Consider the following 17817-nt stretch of genomic DNA (forward strand, 5'->3'; position numbering starts at 1 on the left):
GAGACCAGCATCCCTCCATCTTATCAGCTGATTACAGTAACTCCAGACAGGCTATACTCAGGGAGACTTTCTACAGACTGAGATGATTCCGGAATTAAGTGGTTTTAAATAGTTGGAGGAAAGGAAGCCACGGAATAATTTGTTCTTCAACAAATAGTCCAACTTTGTACCCTTTTTCCCCACTCACTATTCCAGAGTATTTAAACTGATTCTCCAAAATAAAAGGAAATTGAGCTGCTACATGGTTTGTCATGCACAAAGTCATTAAATGAACTAATTAGAAATTCTATCAAACACTGAAAATGGTCACTAACCAGCTTTCCATACCAGTAAAGTACAGGCCTCATGGTAAACTTTCCAAACGTTAACTAAAACAGGATATTTTAAGTTATGGCAGTGCAGCAAATATTGATAACTTGTGGACCTCCCACTATAACAGGGTGGTGAGGTTGCGTTCAATGGAAGGTCTTATACTAATTACGTTGGTAACCAGTTTATAACAATAAGGCACCTCTGGGGGTTTGATGCGGCTGCGGGGTGCCTTACTGTTATTCTAAAAACTGGTTACCAATGTAATTAGAGCAGTAAAAATAAAATGGTCTGATATATTTCAGGGCTCGAACCACCCAGTTTATAATTACCGTTTGACCATAATAGGAATCTCATTGAGGTGGGCAGAGTGGCTATATGGTGGGGGTTTAACCGCAAGAGGTATGCACTCATCACAGCTTTTTAATCAGCAACATCAGTTTTATACTTGCATGGAAAATTGACAAACCAAATGATTGCCTTTATCATTTTTCAAAGAACAAGGTACGAAGTCAATGAGAAATGTATTTTTTCTTCTATATAAAACAAGTTATATGCACATTTCACAACTGAACACCCAACCAAGCACCATATTTGTCACCTTACAGTAGAAAATATCAGGGGTTTAAAACGTGAGCTGGTTCCCAACGGTGTAGGCTGAAGTTGCCTCTATATGCAGATCTTGGGGTTTTCCTTGAAGGGGAAGCTGAACACACCTTGTCCCAGGGATCATAAGTCAGGAGCATTACTTTCTAGACTGGGTTTTTTTGCAAACAGAATTTGACTAAAACAATTTCAAAACATTGCATACGATCACGTCTTATGTGGGAATACTTGGTGTTTTTACAGTCTTAAGTCCAACAATGAATTAAAATAAATTGGGGGGGGGGCGACTACGACAAATTCAGCCTGCCAGTTGGGGAAACTCTGCCCCATGTATGACCTAATAAAAAGACATTTCAACATTGTTACTTTTAGAAATATAAAACAAGGTAAGGAAGAAGCCAGCACGGAGCGTACAGTCAGAAACTAACCCTGGGAGAAGAGGAAGCCAGTACAGAGCGTACAGTCAGAAACTAACCCTGGGAGAAGAGGAAGCCAGTACAGAGCGTACAGTCAGAAACTAACCCTGGGAGAAGAGGAAGCCAGTACAGTCAGAAACTAACCCTGGGAGAAGAGGAAGCCAGTACAGTCAGAAACTAACCCTGGGAGAAGAGGAAGCCAGCACGGAGCGTACAGTCAAACTAACCCTGGGAGAAGAGGAAGCCAGTACAGAGCGTACAGTCAGAAACTAACCCTGGGAGAAGAGGAAGCCAGTACAGTCAGAAACTAACCCTGGGAGAAGAGGAAGCCAGCACGGAGCGTACAGTCAGAAACTAACCCTGGGAGAAGAGGAAGCCAGCACGGAGCATACAGTCAAACTAACCCTGGGAGAAGAGGAAGCCAGTACAGAGCGTACAGTCAGAAACTAACCCTGGGAGAAGAGGAAGCCAGTACAGTCAGAAACTAACCCTGGGAGAAGAGGAAGGCAGTACAGTCAGAAACTAACCCTGGGAGAAGAGGAAGGCAGTACAGTCAGAAACTAACCCTGGGAGAAGAGGAAGGCAGTACAGTCAGAAACTAACCCTGGGAGAAGAGGAAGCCAGTACAGTCAGAAACTAACCCTGGGAGAAGAGGAAGCCAGTACAGTCAGAAACTAACCCTGGGAGAAGAAGGAAAACACAACATATGTTGATCCATGATTTAAAATAACTTAGGGATGGTGACTATTGTTCAACTGGGAATGTTTGCAGTGGAAAGTGGATTCCTCTTCATCTGGACTGATCTGTGAAAGCAGTATGGCCTCAGTCTTTCATCAAGTCACCTCAGATCAGTGAAGAGAGAGCGAGAGAATAAGGTCAGGATTCAATCCAAGCCGTGTTTTAGAGCAGTGCACTAGACAGCCGACAACACACCTACAGTAACCGCCTGGAAAACGTCAGCTAGAGTAGTGCGCACACCTTGGACTGAATCCCAACCAGGCTTTTTAGACTATTGAAATGGACCCTACTGCTTCAGATTCTCAGGCTCCATAACTAACATGGTAAAAAAATTTAAATAGGTGGCAGAGACATGAGTAAAAAAAAAAAAAAGTGCAATTCAACACTGACACAGGCTAAAACATTTGACTGTTTGAGGAAATACTAAAACCGTGTTAAGAGAATAATTTACAGTCCATTTCGATTGCACAACTGGAAACCCATGGATATCTCTGCTGCTTCCACTTCAAGACGTCTTAGTTTCCTCTGTTGGCCTGGTGGTGAAATGAACAAACGCTAGTTGACTGGGCTTGGATCAGTTACGTTTAAACTCGAGTATGTGTTGTGGTCACGACTCACCCTGTTGCGTCCATCTTCTCCTCTGTCTCTTTCTCCTCTTTCACATCTGGGGGAAAACAGAAAATGTCAGTGTCCCGGGCCAGTCAGTGAGGCGTCGTGTCCCGGGCCAGTCAGTGAGGCGTCGTGTCCAGGGCCAGTCAGTGAGGCGTCGTGTCCCGGGCCAGTCAGTGTGGCGTCGTGTCCCGGGCCAGTCAGTGAGGCGTCGTGTCCAGGGCCAGTCAGTGAGGCGTCGTGTCCCGGGCCAGTCAGTGAGGCGTCGTGTCCCGGGCCAGTCAGTGAGGCGTCGTGTCCCGGGCCAGTCAGTGAGGCGTCGTGTCCCGGGCCAGTCAGTGAGGCGTCGTGTCCCGGGCCAGTCAGTGAGGCGTCGTGTCCCGGGCCAGTCAGTGAGGCGTCGTGTCCCGGGCCAGTCAGTGAGGCGTCGTGTCCAGTGTCCTGGGCCAGTCAGTGAGGCGTCGTGTCCAGTGTCCTGGGCCAGTCAGTGAGGCGTCGTGTCCAGTGTCCTGGTCCAGTCAGTGAGGCGTCGTGTCCCGGTCCAGTCAGTGAGGCGTCGTGTCCAGGGCCAGTCAGTGAGGCGTCGTGTCCAGGGCCAGTCAGTGAGGCGTCGTGTCCAGGGCCAGTCAGTGAGGCGTCGTGTCCAGTGTCCTGGGCCAGTCAGTGAGGCGTCGTGTCCAGTGTCCTGGGCCAGTCAGTGAGGCGTCGTGTCCAGTGTCCTGGGCCAGTCAGTGAGGCGTCGTGTCCCGGGCCAGTCAGTGAGGCGTCGTGTCCCGGGCCAGTCAGTGAGGCGTCGTGTCCCGGGCCAGTCAGTGAGGCGTCGTGTCCCGGTCCAGTCAGTGTGGCGTCGTGTCCCGGGCCAGTCAGTGAGGCGTCGTGTCCAGTGTCCCGGGCCAGTCAGTGAGGCGTCGTGTCCAGTGTCCCGGGCCAGTCAGTGAGGCGTCGTGTCCCAGTGTCCCGGGCCAGTCAGTGAGGCGTTCGTGTCCAGTGTCCCGGGCCAGTCAGTGAGGCGTCGTGTCCAGTGTCCCGGTCCAGTCAGTGAGGCGTCGTGTCCAGTGTCCCGGTCCAGTCAGTGAGGCGTCGTGTCCCGGGCCAGTCAGTGAGGCGTCGTGTCCCGGGCCAGTCAGTGAGGCCCCCAGGGCGCAGTCAGTGAGGGCCGTGTGTCCCGGGCCAGTCAGTGAGGCGTCGTGTCCCGGGCCAGTCAGTGAGGCGTCGTGTCCCGGGCCAGTCAGTGAGGCGTCGTGGTCCCGGGCCAGTCAGTGAGGCGTCGTGTCCCGGGCCAGTGAGTGAGGCGTCGTGTCCCGGGCCAGTCAGTGAGGCGTCGTGTCCCGGGCCAGTCAGTGAGGCGTCGTGTCCCGGCCAGTCAGTGAGGCGTCGTGTCCCGGGCCAGTCAGTGAGGCGTCGTGTCCCGGGCCAGTCAGTGAGGCGTCGTGTCCCGGGCCAGTCAGTGAGGCGTCGTGTCCCGGGCAGTCAGTGAGGCGTCGTGTCCCGGGCCAGTCAGTGAGGCGTCGTGTCCCGGGCCAGTCAGTGAGGCGTCGTGTCCCGGGCCAGTCAGTGAGGCGTCGTGTCCCGGGCCAGTCAGTGAGGCGTCGTGTCCCGGCCAGTCAGTGAGGGGCGTCGTGTCCCGGGCCATGTCAGTGAGGCGTCGTGTCCCGGGCCAGTCAGTGAGGCGTCGTGTCCCGGGCCAGTCAGTGAGGCGTCGTGTCCCGGGCCAGTCAGTGAGGCGTCGTGTCCCGGGCCAGTCAGTGAGGCGTCGTGTCCCGGGCCCGTCAGTGAGGGCGTCGTTGTCTCCGTGGGCCAGTCAGTGAGGCGTCGTGTCCCGGTCCAGTCAGTGAGGGCGTCGTGTCCCGGTCCAGTCAGTGAGGCGTCGTGTCCCGGTCCAGTCAGTGAGGCTGTCGTGTCCCGGTCCAGTCAGTGAGGCGTCGTGTCCCGGTCCAGTCAGTGAGGCGTCGTGTCCCGGTCCCAGTCAGTGTGGCGTCGTGTCCCGGTCCAGAGTCAGTGGTGGCGTCCGTGTCCAGTGTTCGCCGGGGCCAGTCAGTGAGGGCGTCGTGTCCAGTGTCCCGGGCCAGTCAGTGAGGCGTCGTGTCCAGTGTCCCGGGCCAGTCAGTGAGGCGTCGTGTCCAGTGTCCCGGGCCAGTCAGTGAGGCGTCGTGTCCAGTGTCCCGGTCCAGTCAGTGAGGCGTCGTGTCCAGTGTCCCGGTCCAGTCAGTGAGGCGTCGTGTCCCGGTCCAGTCAGTGAGGCGTCGTGTCCCGGTCCAGTCAGTGTGGCGTCGTGTCCAGTGTCCCGGGCCAGTCAGTGAGGCGTCGTGTCCAGTGTCCCGGGCCAGTCAGTGAGGCGTCGTGTCCAGTGTCCCGGGCCAGTCAGTGAGGCGTCGTGTCCCGGTCCAGTCAGTGAGGCGTCGTGTCCCGGTCCAGTCAGTGAGGCGTCGTGTCCCGGTCCAGTCAGTGAGGCGTCGTGTCCCGGTCCAGTCAGTGAGGCGTCGTGTCCCGGTCCAGTCAGTGAGGCGTCGTGTCCCGGTCCAGTCAGTGTGGCGTCGTGTCCAGTGTCCCGGGCCAGTCAGTGAGGCGTCGTGTCCAGTGTCCCGGGCCAGTCAGTGAGGCGTCGTGTCCAGTGTCCCGGGCCAGTCAGTGAGGCGTCGTGTCCAGTGTCCCGGGCCAGTCAGTGAGGCGTCGTGTCCAGTGTCCCGGGCCAGTCAGTGAGGCGTCGTGTCCAGTGTCCCGGGCCAGTCAGTGAGGCGTCGTGTCCAGTGTCCTGGGCCAGTCAGTGAGGCGTCGTGTCCCGGTCCAGTCAGTGAGGCGTCGTGTCCCGGTCCAGTCAGTGTGGCGTCGTGTCCAGTGTCCCGGGCCAGTCAGTGAGGCGTCGTGTCCAGTGTCCCGGGCCAGTCAGTGAGGCGTCGTGTCCCGGGCCAGTCAGTGAGGCGTCGTGTCCAGTGTCCCGGGCCAGTCAGTGAGGCGTCGTGTCCAGTGTCCTGGGCCAGTCAGTGAGGCGTCGTGTCCCGGGCCAGTCAGTGTGTTAGTTTACCTTTCTTCTCCTCTGCCTCCTTCTCTTTCTCTTCCTCGGTCTTGACTCGCTTGGTCTTCTTGTGGTTGGCAGCATTCCTCCTTCCCCCTCCTCCCTGTCCCTCATCCTCAGAGTCAGAGAACTCCTCTTCACAAGCTATCCTCTTATCATGGGCCCGGACTACACAGGAAAAAACACACCCAGTTCAGTAAGAGATTCATAAACACATGTACTAAACAGTGGTGAGAGTGAGACAGTACTCTTGTTGGAGGAGCTAGTGTGTGTGTGTGTGTGTGTGTGTGTGTAGTTACTGGAGATGCGCTTGTCAGGGTCCTCGTCCTCCTCATCTCCAGAGTCCGGGTGTGGAGCGTCTTCAGGGATGGCCTGCATCTGAACCCCCGGGGCATGGGGCAGCATACGCAGGTTCTCAAACAACCGCTGTCTGGGGAGGGAGAGGTATGCTTAGTATGTACACTACCGGTCAAAAGTTTTAGAACACCTACTCATTCAAGGGTTTTTATTTTACTATTTTCTACAGTGAAGACATCAAAACTATACAGTAATCAAAATCTATTTTAGATTCTTCAAAGTAGCCACCCTTTGCCTTCAGAGCTTTGCACACTCTTGGCATTCTCTCAACCAGCTTCATGAGGTAGTCACCAGGAATGCATTGGTAAAGGTTAATTTGTGGAATTTCTTTCCTTAATGCATCTGAGCCAATCAGTTGTGGTATACAGAAGATTTACCAAGTAGGGCTGTCTTCTGTATACCCCCCTACCTTGTCTCAACACAACTGATTGGCTCAGACACATTAAGAAGGAAAAATTTCACAAATTAACTTTTACCAAGGCACACCTGCTAATTGAAATGCATTCCAGGTGACTACCTCATGAGAATGCCAAGAGTGTGCAAAGCTGTCAAAGGGTGGCTATTTGAAGAATCTCAAATATATATTGATTTCTTTAACTTTTTTTTTGGTTACTACATGATTCCATAGTTTCTTTTTGAGTAGCTTAGGCCTACTGGTTGTATGATTTGGAATCTATCGTCCCAGTGTTTGGAGTAGGCCATTTATTTCACACAGAACGACAAGCTGACCAATAGATTAGGTCAACTTTGGTACTATGGGGGACCTAGTGATCGTCTTGTTGCCTGAGGAAAAGTAACCTAAATGTGGAGGTATTGTAACGTCGTCGGAATTCAGTAAGAAGGACGTGAGCCATTGCATCCTCTGTCAAGATGAATAACCGTAATTTAAAATGTGATTTCTGAGAACCATGTGTGGACACCATAATTTATTTATTTTACCTTTATTTAACCAGGTAGGCAAGTTGAGAACAAGTCCTCATTTACAATTGCGACCTGGCCAAGATCAAGCAAAGCAGTTCGACACATACAACAGAGTTACACATGGAGTAAAACAAACACACAGTCAATAATACAGTAGAAAAATAAGTCTATATACAATGTGAGCAAATGAGGTGAGATAAGGGAGGTAAAGGCAAAAAAGGCCATGGTGGCAAAGTAAATACAATATAGCAAGTAAAACACTGGAATGGTAGATTTGCAGTGGAAGAAAGTGCAAAGTAGAAATAGAAATAATGGGGTGCAAAATAAGTACAGTAGGGGAAGAGGTAGTTGTTTGGGCTATTTATAGATGGGCTATGTACAGGTGCAGTGATCTGTGAGCTGCTCTGACAGCTGGTGCTTAAAGCTAGTGAGGGAGATGTGTTTCCAGTTTGAGATTTTTGTAGTTCGTTCCAGTCATTGGCAGCAGAGAACTGGAAGGAAAGACGACCAAAGGAGGAATTAGCTTTGGGGATGACCAGAGAGATATACCTGCTGGAGTGAGTGCTACAGGTGGGTGCTGCTATGGTGACCAGCGAGCTGAGATAAGGGGGGACTTTACCTAGCAGGGTCTTGTAGATGACCTGGAGCCAGTGGGTTTGGCAACAAGTATGAAGCGAGGGCCAGCCAACGAGAGCGTACAGGTCGCAGTGGTGGGTAGTATATGGGGCTTTGGTGACAAAACAGATGGCACTGATAGCCTACTAAACAAACTGGATGCAGTCTATTTTGTAAATGACGTCGCCGAAGTCAAGGATCGGTAGGATGGTCAGTTTTACGAGGGTATGTTTGGCAGCATGAGTGAAAGATACTTTGTTGCGAAATAGGAAGCCAATTCTAGATTTAACTTTAGATTGGAGATGTTTGATGCGAGTCTGGAAGGAGAGCTTACAGTCTAACCAGACACCTAGGTATTGGTAGTTGTCCATATATTCTAAGTCAGAACCGTCCAGAGTAGTGATGCTGGACGAGCGGGCAGGTGCAGGCAGCGATCGGTCGAAGAGCATGCATTTAGTTTGACTTTTATTTAAGAGCGGTTGGAGGCCACGGAAGGAGAGTTGAATGGCATTGAAGCTCGTCTGGAGGGTAGTTAAGTGTCCAAAGAAGGGCCAGAAGTATACAGAATGGTGTCGTCTGCGTAGAGGTGGATCAGAGACTCACCAGCAGCAAGAGCGACATCAATGATGGATACAGAGAAAAGGGGTTGCAACAATTTCGGCAGATTATTTCTAAAATTAAGGGTCCAGATTGTCTAGCCCGGCTGATTTGTAGGGGTCCAGATTTTGCAGCTCTTTCAGAACAGCAGCTGACTGGATTTGGGGGAAGGCTTGAGCGAGGTTGCTGTGAGGGGTGCAGTGCTGTTGACCGGGGTAGAGGTAGCCAGGTGGAAAGCATGGCCAGCCGTAGAAAAATGCTTATTGAAAATCTCAATTATAGTAGATTTATCGGTGGTGACAGAGTTTCCTATCCTCAGTGCTGGGAGGAGGTGCTCTTATTCTCCAAGGACTTTACAGTGTCCCAGAACTTTGAGTTTGTGTTGCAGGAAGTAAATTTCTGCTTGAAAAAGCTAGCCTTGGCTTTTCTAACTGCCTGTGTATATTGGTTTCTAACTTCCCTGAAAAGTTGCATATCACGGGGGCTGTTCGATGCTAATGCAGAACGCCACAGGATATTTGTGTTGTGTAAGGGCAGTCAGGTCTGGAGAGAACCAAGGGCTATATCTGTTCCTGGTTCTAAATGTATTTAATGGGGCATGCTTATTTAGGATCGTGAGGAAGGCATTTAAAAAAAATAACCAGGCATCCTCTACTGAAGGGATGAGGTCAATATGCTTCCAGGATACCCGGGCCAGGTCGATTAGAAAGGCCTGCTCGCTTAAGTGTTTCAGGGAGCATTTGACAGTGATGAGTGGAGGTCGTTTGACTGCTGACCCATTACGGATGCAGGCAATGAGGCAGTGATCGCTGAGATCTTGGTTGAAAACAGCAGAGGTGTATTTAGAGGGCAAGTTGGTTAGGATGATATCTATGCCCGTGTTTACGGCTTTGGGGTTGTACCTGGTAGGTTCATTGATCATTTGTGTGAGATTGAGGGCATCAAGCTTAGATTGTAGGATGGCCAGGGTGTTAAGCATGTCCCAGTTTAGGTCACCTAGCAGCACGAGCTCTGAAGATAGATGGGGGCAATCAATTCACATATGGTGTCCAGAGGGTGGTCTATAGCAGGCGGCAACGGTGAGAGACTTGTTTTTGGAGAGGTGGATTTTTAAAAGTAGAAGTTCATTGTTTGGGTACAGACCTGGATAGTAGGACAGAACTCTGCAGGCTATCCCTGCAGTAGATTGCAACACCGCCCCCTTTGGCCATTCTATCTTGTCTGAAAATGTTGTCGTTAGGGATGGAGATTTCAGAGTTTTTGGTGGTCTTCCTAAGCCAGGATTCAGACACAGCTAGGACATCCGGGTTGGCAGAGTGTGCTAAAGCAGTGAATAAAACAAACTTAGGGAGGAGGCTTCTAATGTTAACATGCATGAAACCAAGGCTATTACGGTTACAGAAGTCATCAAAAGAGAGCGCCTGGGGAATAGGAGTGGAGCTAGGCACTGCAGGGCCTGGATTCCCCTCTACATTGATAGAGGAGGAGTAGGATAAGGGTGAGAGAATTGGCCATGAGAATTGGTCATCTAGGACGTCCGGAACAGAAAGTAAAAGGAGCAGGTTTCTGGGGGCGATAAAATAGCTTCAAGGTATAATGTACAGACAGAGGTATGGTAGGACGTGAATACAGTGGAGGTAAACATGATGAGAGAGATATTGTCTCTAGAAACATCATTGAAACCAGGTGATGTCATCGCATGTGTGGGTGGTGGAACTGAAAGGTTGGATAAGGTATAATGAGCAGGGCTAGAGGCTCTACAGTGAAATAAGCCAATAAACACTAACCAGAACAGCAATGGACAAGGCATAATGACATTTAGGAGAGGCATGCTTAGCCGAGTGATCAAAGGGGTCCAGTGAGTAGTGAGGTCACGGCGATTCAGACAGCTAGCCGGGCCATGGGTAGCAAGTTGGCAGAAGATGGTCTGTTTTTAGCCACCTCGTGCGTTTCCGTCGGTAGATTAGTGGGGTTCCGTGTGGTAGAGGGGACCAATCCAATTGGCAAAAAGTTAGTGGCCCAAGAAAATTGTCCGATAGACCTATTCAGATAGCAGCCGATAAGACAGCTAACGATTAGCGGGCCGCAGATGGGCGTTCAGGTTACGTCGCGACGGAGGGGCCAGTTGGATACCTCCCTCGGGCAGATAACATCGGTAGTCCAGTCGTGAAGGCCCGATGGGGCTCCGCATCGGCAGTAAAACGGGTCCGGATAGGTGATTGTAGCCCAGGAATGGCTGATGGAACTCTTCAGCTGGCTCGTTCCGGAATAATTGATGTTAGCTCCGGGACCGACGTTAGCCAATAGTCACTCGGATAGCAGCTAGCTTGCTGCAAGATCCAGGTGTAAATGTCCAGAGCTTGCGGTAGAAATCCGGGGATATGGAGAGAAAATAGGTCCGGTATGCTCTGGTCTGAATCGCGTTGTACAAAACTGGCGATAGCTTTTCCAGCTAAAGGATAGCTGATGACCGCCAACCGTGGTTAGCTGAATACTAACGTTAGCTAATGAACTGGCTAACTAACCTCTGGCTAACTAACCTCTGGCTAACTAACCTCTGGCTAACTAACCTCTGGCTAACTAACCTCTGGCTAACTAACCTCTGGCTAACTAACCTCTGGCTAACTAACCTCTGGCTATTTCAGATTTGAGGTAAATACCAATTTAAAAAGAAAAAAAAGTTGAGGCAGGTTGCAGGAGAGTGTTTTGAAGTTGAGTTTTAGAAAGAAATATATAAAAAGATATGCCAAGGAAAGATGTCAATATATATATACACACGGGACACGACAAGACGAGGACGTCTGACTGCTATGCCATCTTGGATTGCCATAATCAGGTTACCAATGCATACGGGTCCAGTTAATGAATAGTCAAATATCCAGCACCATATTTTCAGAAACCCTGCTGTGTTGCTGTGTGGGAGTGCAGTGGCTGTCTTACTTGATCTTCTCCAGGTAATCATTGGTGTTCTGGTTGGTCATGTTAGACGGGCTGATGTGGAGCTTGAAGTCAGGACCAAAGTACTCAAAGTAATCATTGTAAGGCAGCTCTGATAGGACGAGAGAGACGTTATAAAGTCAAAACGTGAAGCAGAGAGACTGAGATCTTACTCTGTTGCTTAATGGTAGAATGAGATGTGTTTGTACGTACCATGAGGTATAATGCTGTGTGTGTGTGTGTGTGTGTGTGTACACCGTTAGGTATGGTGCTGTGTGTGTGTGTGTGTGTGTGTGTGTGTACCGTTAGGTATGGTGCTGTGTGTGTGTGTGTGTGTGTGTGTGTGTACCGTTAGGTATGGTGCTGTGTGTGTGTGTGTGTGTGTGTGTACCGTTAGGTATGGTGCTGTGTGTGTGTGTGTGTGTGTGTGTGTGTGTGTGTGTACCGTTAGGTATGGTGCTGTGTGTGTGTGTGTGTGTGTGTGTGTGTACCGTTAGGTATGGTGCTGTGTGTGTGTGTGTGTGTGTGTACCGTTAGGTATGGTGCTGTGTGTGTGTGTGTGTGTGTACCGTTAGGTATGGTGCTGTGTGTGTGTGTACCGTTAGGTATGGTGCTGTGTGTGTGTGTGTGTGTGTGTACCGTTAGGTATGGTGCTGTGTGTGTGTGTGTGTGTGTGTACCGTTAGGTATGGTGCTGTGTGTGTGTGTGTGTGTACCGTTAGGTATGGTGCTGTGTGTGTGTGTGTGTGTACCGTTAGGTATGGTGCTGTGTGTGTGTGTGTACCGTTAGGTATGGTGCTGTGTGTGTGTGTGTACCGTTAGGTATGGTGCTGTGTGTGTGTGTGTGTGTGTGTGTGTGTGTGTACCGTTAGGTATGGTGCTGTGTGTGTGTGTACCGTTAGGTATGGTGCTGCGTGTGTGTGTGTGTGTGTGTACCGTTAGGTATGGTGCTGTGTGTGTGTGTGTGTGTGTGTGTACCGTTAGGTATGGTGCTGTGTGTGTGTGTGTGTGTGTGTGTACCGTTAGGTATGGTGCTGTGTGTGTGTGTGTGTGTGTGTGTACCGTTAGGTATGGTGCTGTGTGTGTGTGTGTGTGTGTGTGTGTGTGTGTACCGTTAGGTATGGTGCTGTGTGTGTGTGTGTGTGTGTGTACCGTTAGGTATGGTGCTGTGTGTGTGTGTGTGTGTGTACCGTTAGGTATGGTGCTGTGTGTGTGTGTGTGTGTACCGTTAGGTATGGTGCTGTGTGTGTGTGTGTGTACCGTTAGGTATGGTGCTGTGTGTGTGTGTGTACCGTTAGGTATGGTGCTGTGTGTGTGTGTGTGTGTGTGTGTGTGTGTGTGTACCGTTAGGTATGGTGCTGTGTGTGTGTGTACCGTTAGGTATGGTGCTGCGTGTGTGTGTGTGTGTGTGTACCGTTAGGTATGGTGCTGTGTGTGTGTGTGTGTGTGTGTACCGTTAGGTATGGTGCTGTGTGTGTGTGTGTGTGTGTGTGTACCGTTAGGTATGGTGCTGTGTGTGTGTGTGTGTGTGTGTGTGTGTGTGTGTGTGTACCGTTAGGTATGGTGCTGTGTGTGTGTGTGGTGTGTGGTGTGTGTACCGTTAGGTATGGTGCTGTGTGTGTGTGTTGTGTGTGTGTGTACCGTTAGGTATGGTGCTGTGTGTGTGTGTGTGTGTGTGTACCGTTAGGTATGGTGCTGTGTGTGTGTGTGTGTGTACCGTTAGGTATGGTGCTGTGTGTGTGTGTGTGTGTGTGTGTGTGTGTGTGTACCGTTAGGTATGGTGCTGTGTGTGTGTGTGTGTGTGTGTGTGTGTGTACCGTTAGGTATGGTGCTGTGTGTGTGTGTGTGTGTGTGTACCGTTAGGTATGGTGCTGTGTGTGTGTGTACCGTTAGGTATGGTGCTGTGTGTGTGTACCGTTAGGTATGGTGCTGTCCAGAGCCACGGCGGTCTCGTAGGTCCAGCAGCGGGCCACGTTACGGATGGTATAACCTCCACCACCCAACATCAGCAGAGGCAGGTTGAAACTCTTCATGTACTCAACACACTTAGCATGACCTGAAACAGCATCAACGATCAAAACATTTATTGTCCATTCTTCTGGAATGGAAACGTGTCTTCATATGCATGTGGCTCACGCCTGGCAGACAGACAGACCACCAGAACGCCTGGCAGACCACCAGAACGCCTGGCAGGCAGACAGACCACCAGAACGCCTGGCAGGCAGACAGAACGCCTGGCAGACCACCAGAGCGCCTGGCAGGCAGACAGTATACTAAACAAGCCTACACATTAATACCAACACCGTTAGAGCAGTATCATTGAGACAAAAAAAAAAGATGATAAAACTACAATTGTTCCACTCTTACTGTACACCACACTTCACCTGAAAACACAAAGTGTTGAGTAAAATGTGTGTTACCTTTGATGGTGAGGTTGAAGCAGCCAAGCCTGTCTCCTGAGAGAGAGTCCGCTCCACACTGTAACACTACAGCACTGGGCTGAAACATCTCCATCACTTTAGCCATCACCTAGCAACACACACACATTGATTGATTACAAAAAAATTTAAAGTTACCTTTTGTGTGGAACCAAAACACGGAATGACTTGCACCAGGAGACTTACAGGTTTGAAGATGGCTTCATAAGACTCGTCGTCGATGCCGTCTCTGAGAGGGTAGTTTACAGCATAGTACTTCCCCTTCCCTGCTCCAATGTCCTAAAAAAACACACACCTTATTGTTCATTCTGGAATAGAGAAATGACTGAAATATAGGCAGACAATCCAACACTGAAGGAGGAAGTGTAATCATGCACAAAGGAACACTGAAATATACTTCCCTTATTTCTGACTCCCCCACACACTCACCCTCAGGTCTCCTGGGAAGTATTCTCCCAGAGCGCACACACACACCCTCAGGTCTCCGGTGCCAGGGAAGTATTCTCCCAGAGCGCACACACACTCACCCTCAGGTCTCCGGTGCCAGGGAAGTATTCTCCCAGAGCACACACACACACACACACACACACACACTCACCCTCACCCTCAGGTCTCCTGTGCCAGGGAAGTATTCTCCCAGAGCACACACACACACTCACCCTCAGGTCTCCGGTGCCAGGGAAGTATTCTCCCAGAGCACACACACACACACTCACCCTCACCCTCAGGTCTCCTGTGCCAGGGAAGTGTTCTCCCAGAGCACACACACACTCACCCTCAGGTCTCCGGTGCCAGGGAAGTATTCTCCATACTTGTGGAAGGAGACAGTCATGACCCGGTCTGTGGTGAAGAAAGCCTCTTCCACTCCGTCTCCATGGTGAATGTCGATGTCTATGTACAACACCCTCTGGTGGTACCTGATAGGACAGACGAGGAAACTCATTACATACTGATAAGTTCTGACTCCTAAACTTTACAATATTGTTAAATCATCAGGTATCCTATGGAAAGAAGAAGGGCCACAGTCAGGTTGTCACACCAGAAGTGATTGGTTATCTGTAGGAGGAACATATATGGTGGAGTCAATTAACGTTGGATATGAACCAGGGGGCTTGGAATGTTACTGTGTGAGGGAAAGGCAATCACATGTTTGTGGTCACTGATAAGGATGGAGAGCAGTGAGGACCGGGGGGGCGAGGTGGTGGCGAGGTGGCCCAACGGGAGGGGGTGAGGTGGCGGCGAGGTGGCCCAACGGGAGGGGGTGACCACACAGGGCTCTTACTTGAGCAGCTCCAGGATGGCGAGGACTATGTCGTTGACGTAGCAGAACCCAGAGGCCTCAGACTTCTTGGCGTGATGGAGTCCTCCAGCCCAGTTGATGGCGATGTCCGTCTGCTGCTTGTTCAGCTTCACTGCCCCCGCTACACACACAGAGAGGACAGAGACAGTCAATAAGGAGCGAGGACAGAGACAGTCAATAAGGAGCGAGGACAGAGACAGTCAATAAGGAGCGAGGACAGAGACAGTCAATAAGGAGCGAGAGAGATGACAGAGACAGTCAATAAGGAGCGAGGACAGAGAGTCAATAAGGAGCGAGACAAACGAGAGAGGAGATGAGACTTACCGACAGAGCCTCCCGTTGAGAGCTGACAGAACTCAAACAGGCCGTCAAACACTGGGCAGTCCTCTCCTACATTAACTGTTAAAGAACAGCAAGGATAGAAGACATTCATTTGAGATGTGATTGAATCCTGCACATTTGTTCCAATGCATAAAGCACTACCTAAACAGATGTGAGTGTGGAGTACAGTCTAAAGTCAGCTCAACATTAGCCCATAAGAAAACGTATGGCAAACAAGTTATTAAAACGTATGGCAAACAAGTTATTAAAACGTATGGCAAACTTTGGTTTTGGGGTGAACTATCCCTTTAAAAAAAAAAAAAAAACACATAGGGCGCCCCACCTAAACAATGCTAGGGGAAACACTGTCTGCTACTTACATCTCTGCATCTGCTTGCTGTGTTCTGACATGTTGTCCGGACGGATGGAACGCAGGAACTTGATGTAGTCGTCACTGTGGTACTTGGTCATCTCCTCTCCATTGGCCTTGTGAGGTCTCTGGAGGACAGAGGAAACCATAAGGTCTGAAAATGTCAGTTTTAAAAAGTAGAAAACTCCACCATTACCTGGTTGCTAAAAACGGTTTCAGCTAATTTCAGCTTATATTTTCAATAACCCTAAATATATGGAAGGTCAGAAAACTTATCGTCCACAACTATCCATCTAGATCTTTATAAATCTATAGGAATTTGGAACAGCTCCACTATACAGAAAGTTACTTTGGACCTGTAGTGTAGAAGTGTGTTGAAGAATTAGGAGTCCACTCGTATCAGCTTCAGTCCTATACAATAGATTTATATCATGTTTTTATTTAACTAGGCAAGTCAGTTATGAGAAGGGGGAAAAAAATGTATCTTAATTACAATGACTGCCTACCCCACGGCCAAACCCTAACGACGCTGGGCCAATTGTGCGCCACCCTATGGGGGACTCCCAATCACGACCGGTTATGATAAAGCCTGGAATCGAACCAGGGTCTGTAGTGACACCTCTAGCACTGAGATGCAGTGCCTTAGAGCGCTGCGCCATCCTCTATAGACTCATCTCTTGGCCACGTACTGAAAAGTAACGCTTTGGCTTATTTGATTCGTGGGATTATTTTTTTTAAACGTGTGTGTCACTAACAGGATGTTTGTCAAAAAAAATAATAAAGTGTATAAATCCCCTGTAGCTGTTGTACTTACATATATCTCCATCTTCCTGTACAGCCCATAGTTGAGCAGGAGGTTGTGGGTCATACGGATCCTGTGGGGTTTCATGGGATGACCCTGACCATAGTAATAATTCCCGACGTCGCCTGGGGGGAGAGGAAATATGAGGTTTAGACAAACTACTGAGACAACAAAACCACATTTCCATCCCCTTGCCTCAGAGATAAGGTATGTAACTCTGTTCTTAACATGTGTCATTTAGCTGTATGCGCTTATCCAGAGCGACTTAACACGAACAATAAGGGCACCGACTGACTTTTCACCTGGTCGCCTCTGGGATTCGAACCAGCAACCTTTCGATGACTGGCCTTCCAAGGCTCTTAACCGCTAGGCTAACTGTCGCTTTAAGTGCCGGCTTTTGTTCCAGGCTAACACTATCACGCCTGAATCACACATACAGCCTGGTAGCTTACACAGCACGAAACACAAATTATAATAGTAATCAAATGGCCAGCCACTGAAAAGTGATCTGAATCTCCATGGACGACACAGGCTCAAATTACTGGATCACACCCCCCCCCCCCCCCCCCCCCCCCCCACACACACACACACACACACACACACACACACACACACACACACAGTTGACTATACAACACCGCTAGCTACATGATAACCCCACTTTACTAACCAAATGGTGTAGCTAAATAAGAAGAGGCAGTTTGTGATTCAAAGACACTCATTCCTAACCATCTCTAGTTTTTTTCTGCAAACTAGACAGCTACTAGCTAGCTAGCGAGCTAAAGACGTTAGCTAGTTAGCCTAGTTGCCGCAAATTAAAAGCATCAACTTGCTAGCTAGCTATCGGCAATTCAGCTAATTGAAAAATAATAAAAACGATCATCTCAGGTTGCTTTGGCTAGCTAACCAAAACCTTATTCCTAACCAGGTAACGTTCGCTAGCTAACAACTAACTTAGCTAGCAAGCTAACCACTCGGCAGCTACAGTAACGTTAGCTAGCTAGCTAGCAGCTAACTCGCCTACGGCACTTCTTTCAAGGTGGAACAACAAAAAATCCCTTTTATCGAGCACCAAATCCTCGCCGATACAATAAATAATATTGCGGACAACACTTAAGCTACATAACATTAAATCTTACCATCATAATAATAGCAAACTTTCTTCTTTGTTCCTCCTGCAGACGAGAGCGCCATTTTACTCCAATTAGCACAGCGCAGTTCTTTGTGTCCACACGGGATAATTTACACTGTCGTCTCGTCCAATCACCGAGGCCTGCTGGGCTCGAAGGCGTTGTTTCCTGTCTGCACTGTTCACTGGTCTGTGGTGCCAGAGATGTGCTTCTAACAAGCTTTCAACAATATGTGGAATAAATAAATCCTCATATAAATTCCTCATATTGCTGTATGATGAACGACCATTTTTTTTGTTTGTTCCACCTACACTGCAAGACTAACGATCTTGCGCATAA

The 17817-nt window shown here is 49.5% G+C and overlaps 1 protein-coding gene across 1 annotated transcript; it reads right to left on the minus strand.

Moving 5' to 3' along the window:
• Positions 1–735: 735 nt before the first annotated feature.
• On the minus strand, positions 736–17599 carry LOC115176317 (probable histone deacetylase 1-B). Its single transcript, XM_029736262.1, has 14 exons — positions 17488–17599; positions 16361–16473; positions 15557–15674; positions 15180–15254; positions 14838–14976; positions 14331–14472; positions 13742–13834; positions 13538–13646; positions 13033–13173; positions 11122–11230; positions 5991–6121; positions 5701–5859; positions 2688–2733; positions 736–2602 (listed from the first exon to the last, which is right to left on the minus strand). The coding sequence occupies exons 1-14, from the start codon at positions 17540–17542 to the stop codon at positions 2575–2577; spliced, it is 1458 nt and encodes a 485-aa protein (XP_029592122.1). The 5' UTR covers positions 17543–17599; the 3' UTR covers positions 736–2574.
• Positions 17600–17817: the final 218 nt, after the last annotated feature.

The sequence above is a fragment of the Salmo trutta genome, chromosome 36 (assembly GCF_901001165.1).
Source record: "Salmo trutta chromosome 36, fSalTru1.1, whole genome shotgun sequence".
NCBI lineage: Eukaryota > Metazoa > Chordata > Actinopteri > Salmoniformes > Salmonidae > Salmo > Salmo trutta.

Coding starts and splice junctions, on each gene's coding strand:
- LOC115176317 (XM_029736262.1), bottom strand. CDS start 17,542: ATGGCGCTCTCGTCTGCAGGAGGAACAAAGAAGAAAGTTTGCTATTAT. Junction 15,255..15,556: donor CAGCAAGCAGATGCAGAGAT/GTAAGTAGCAGA, acceptor GTTCTTTAACAG/TTAATGTAGGAGAGGACTGC. Junction 14,473..14,837: donor GCCATCCTGGAGCTGCTCAA/GTAAGAGCCCTG, acceptor CTGTCCTATCAG/GTACCACCAGAGGGTGTTGT.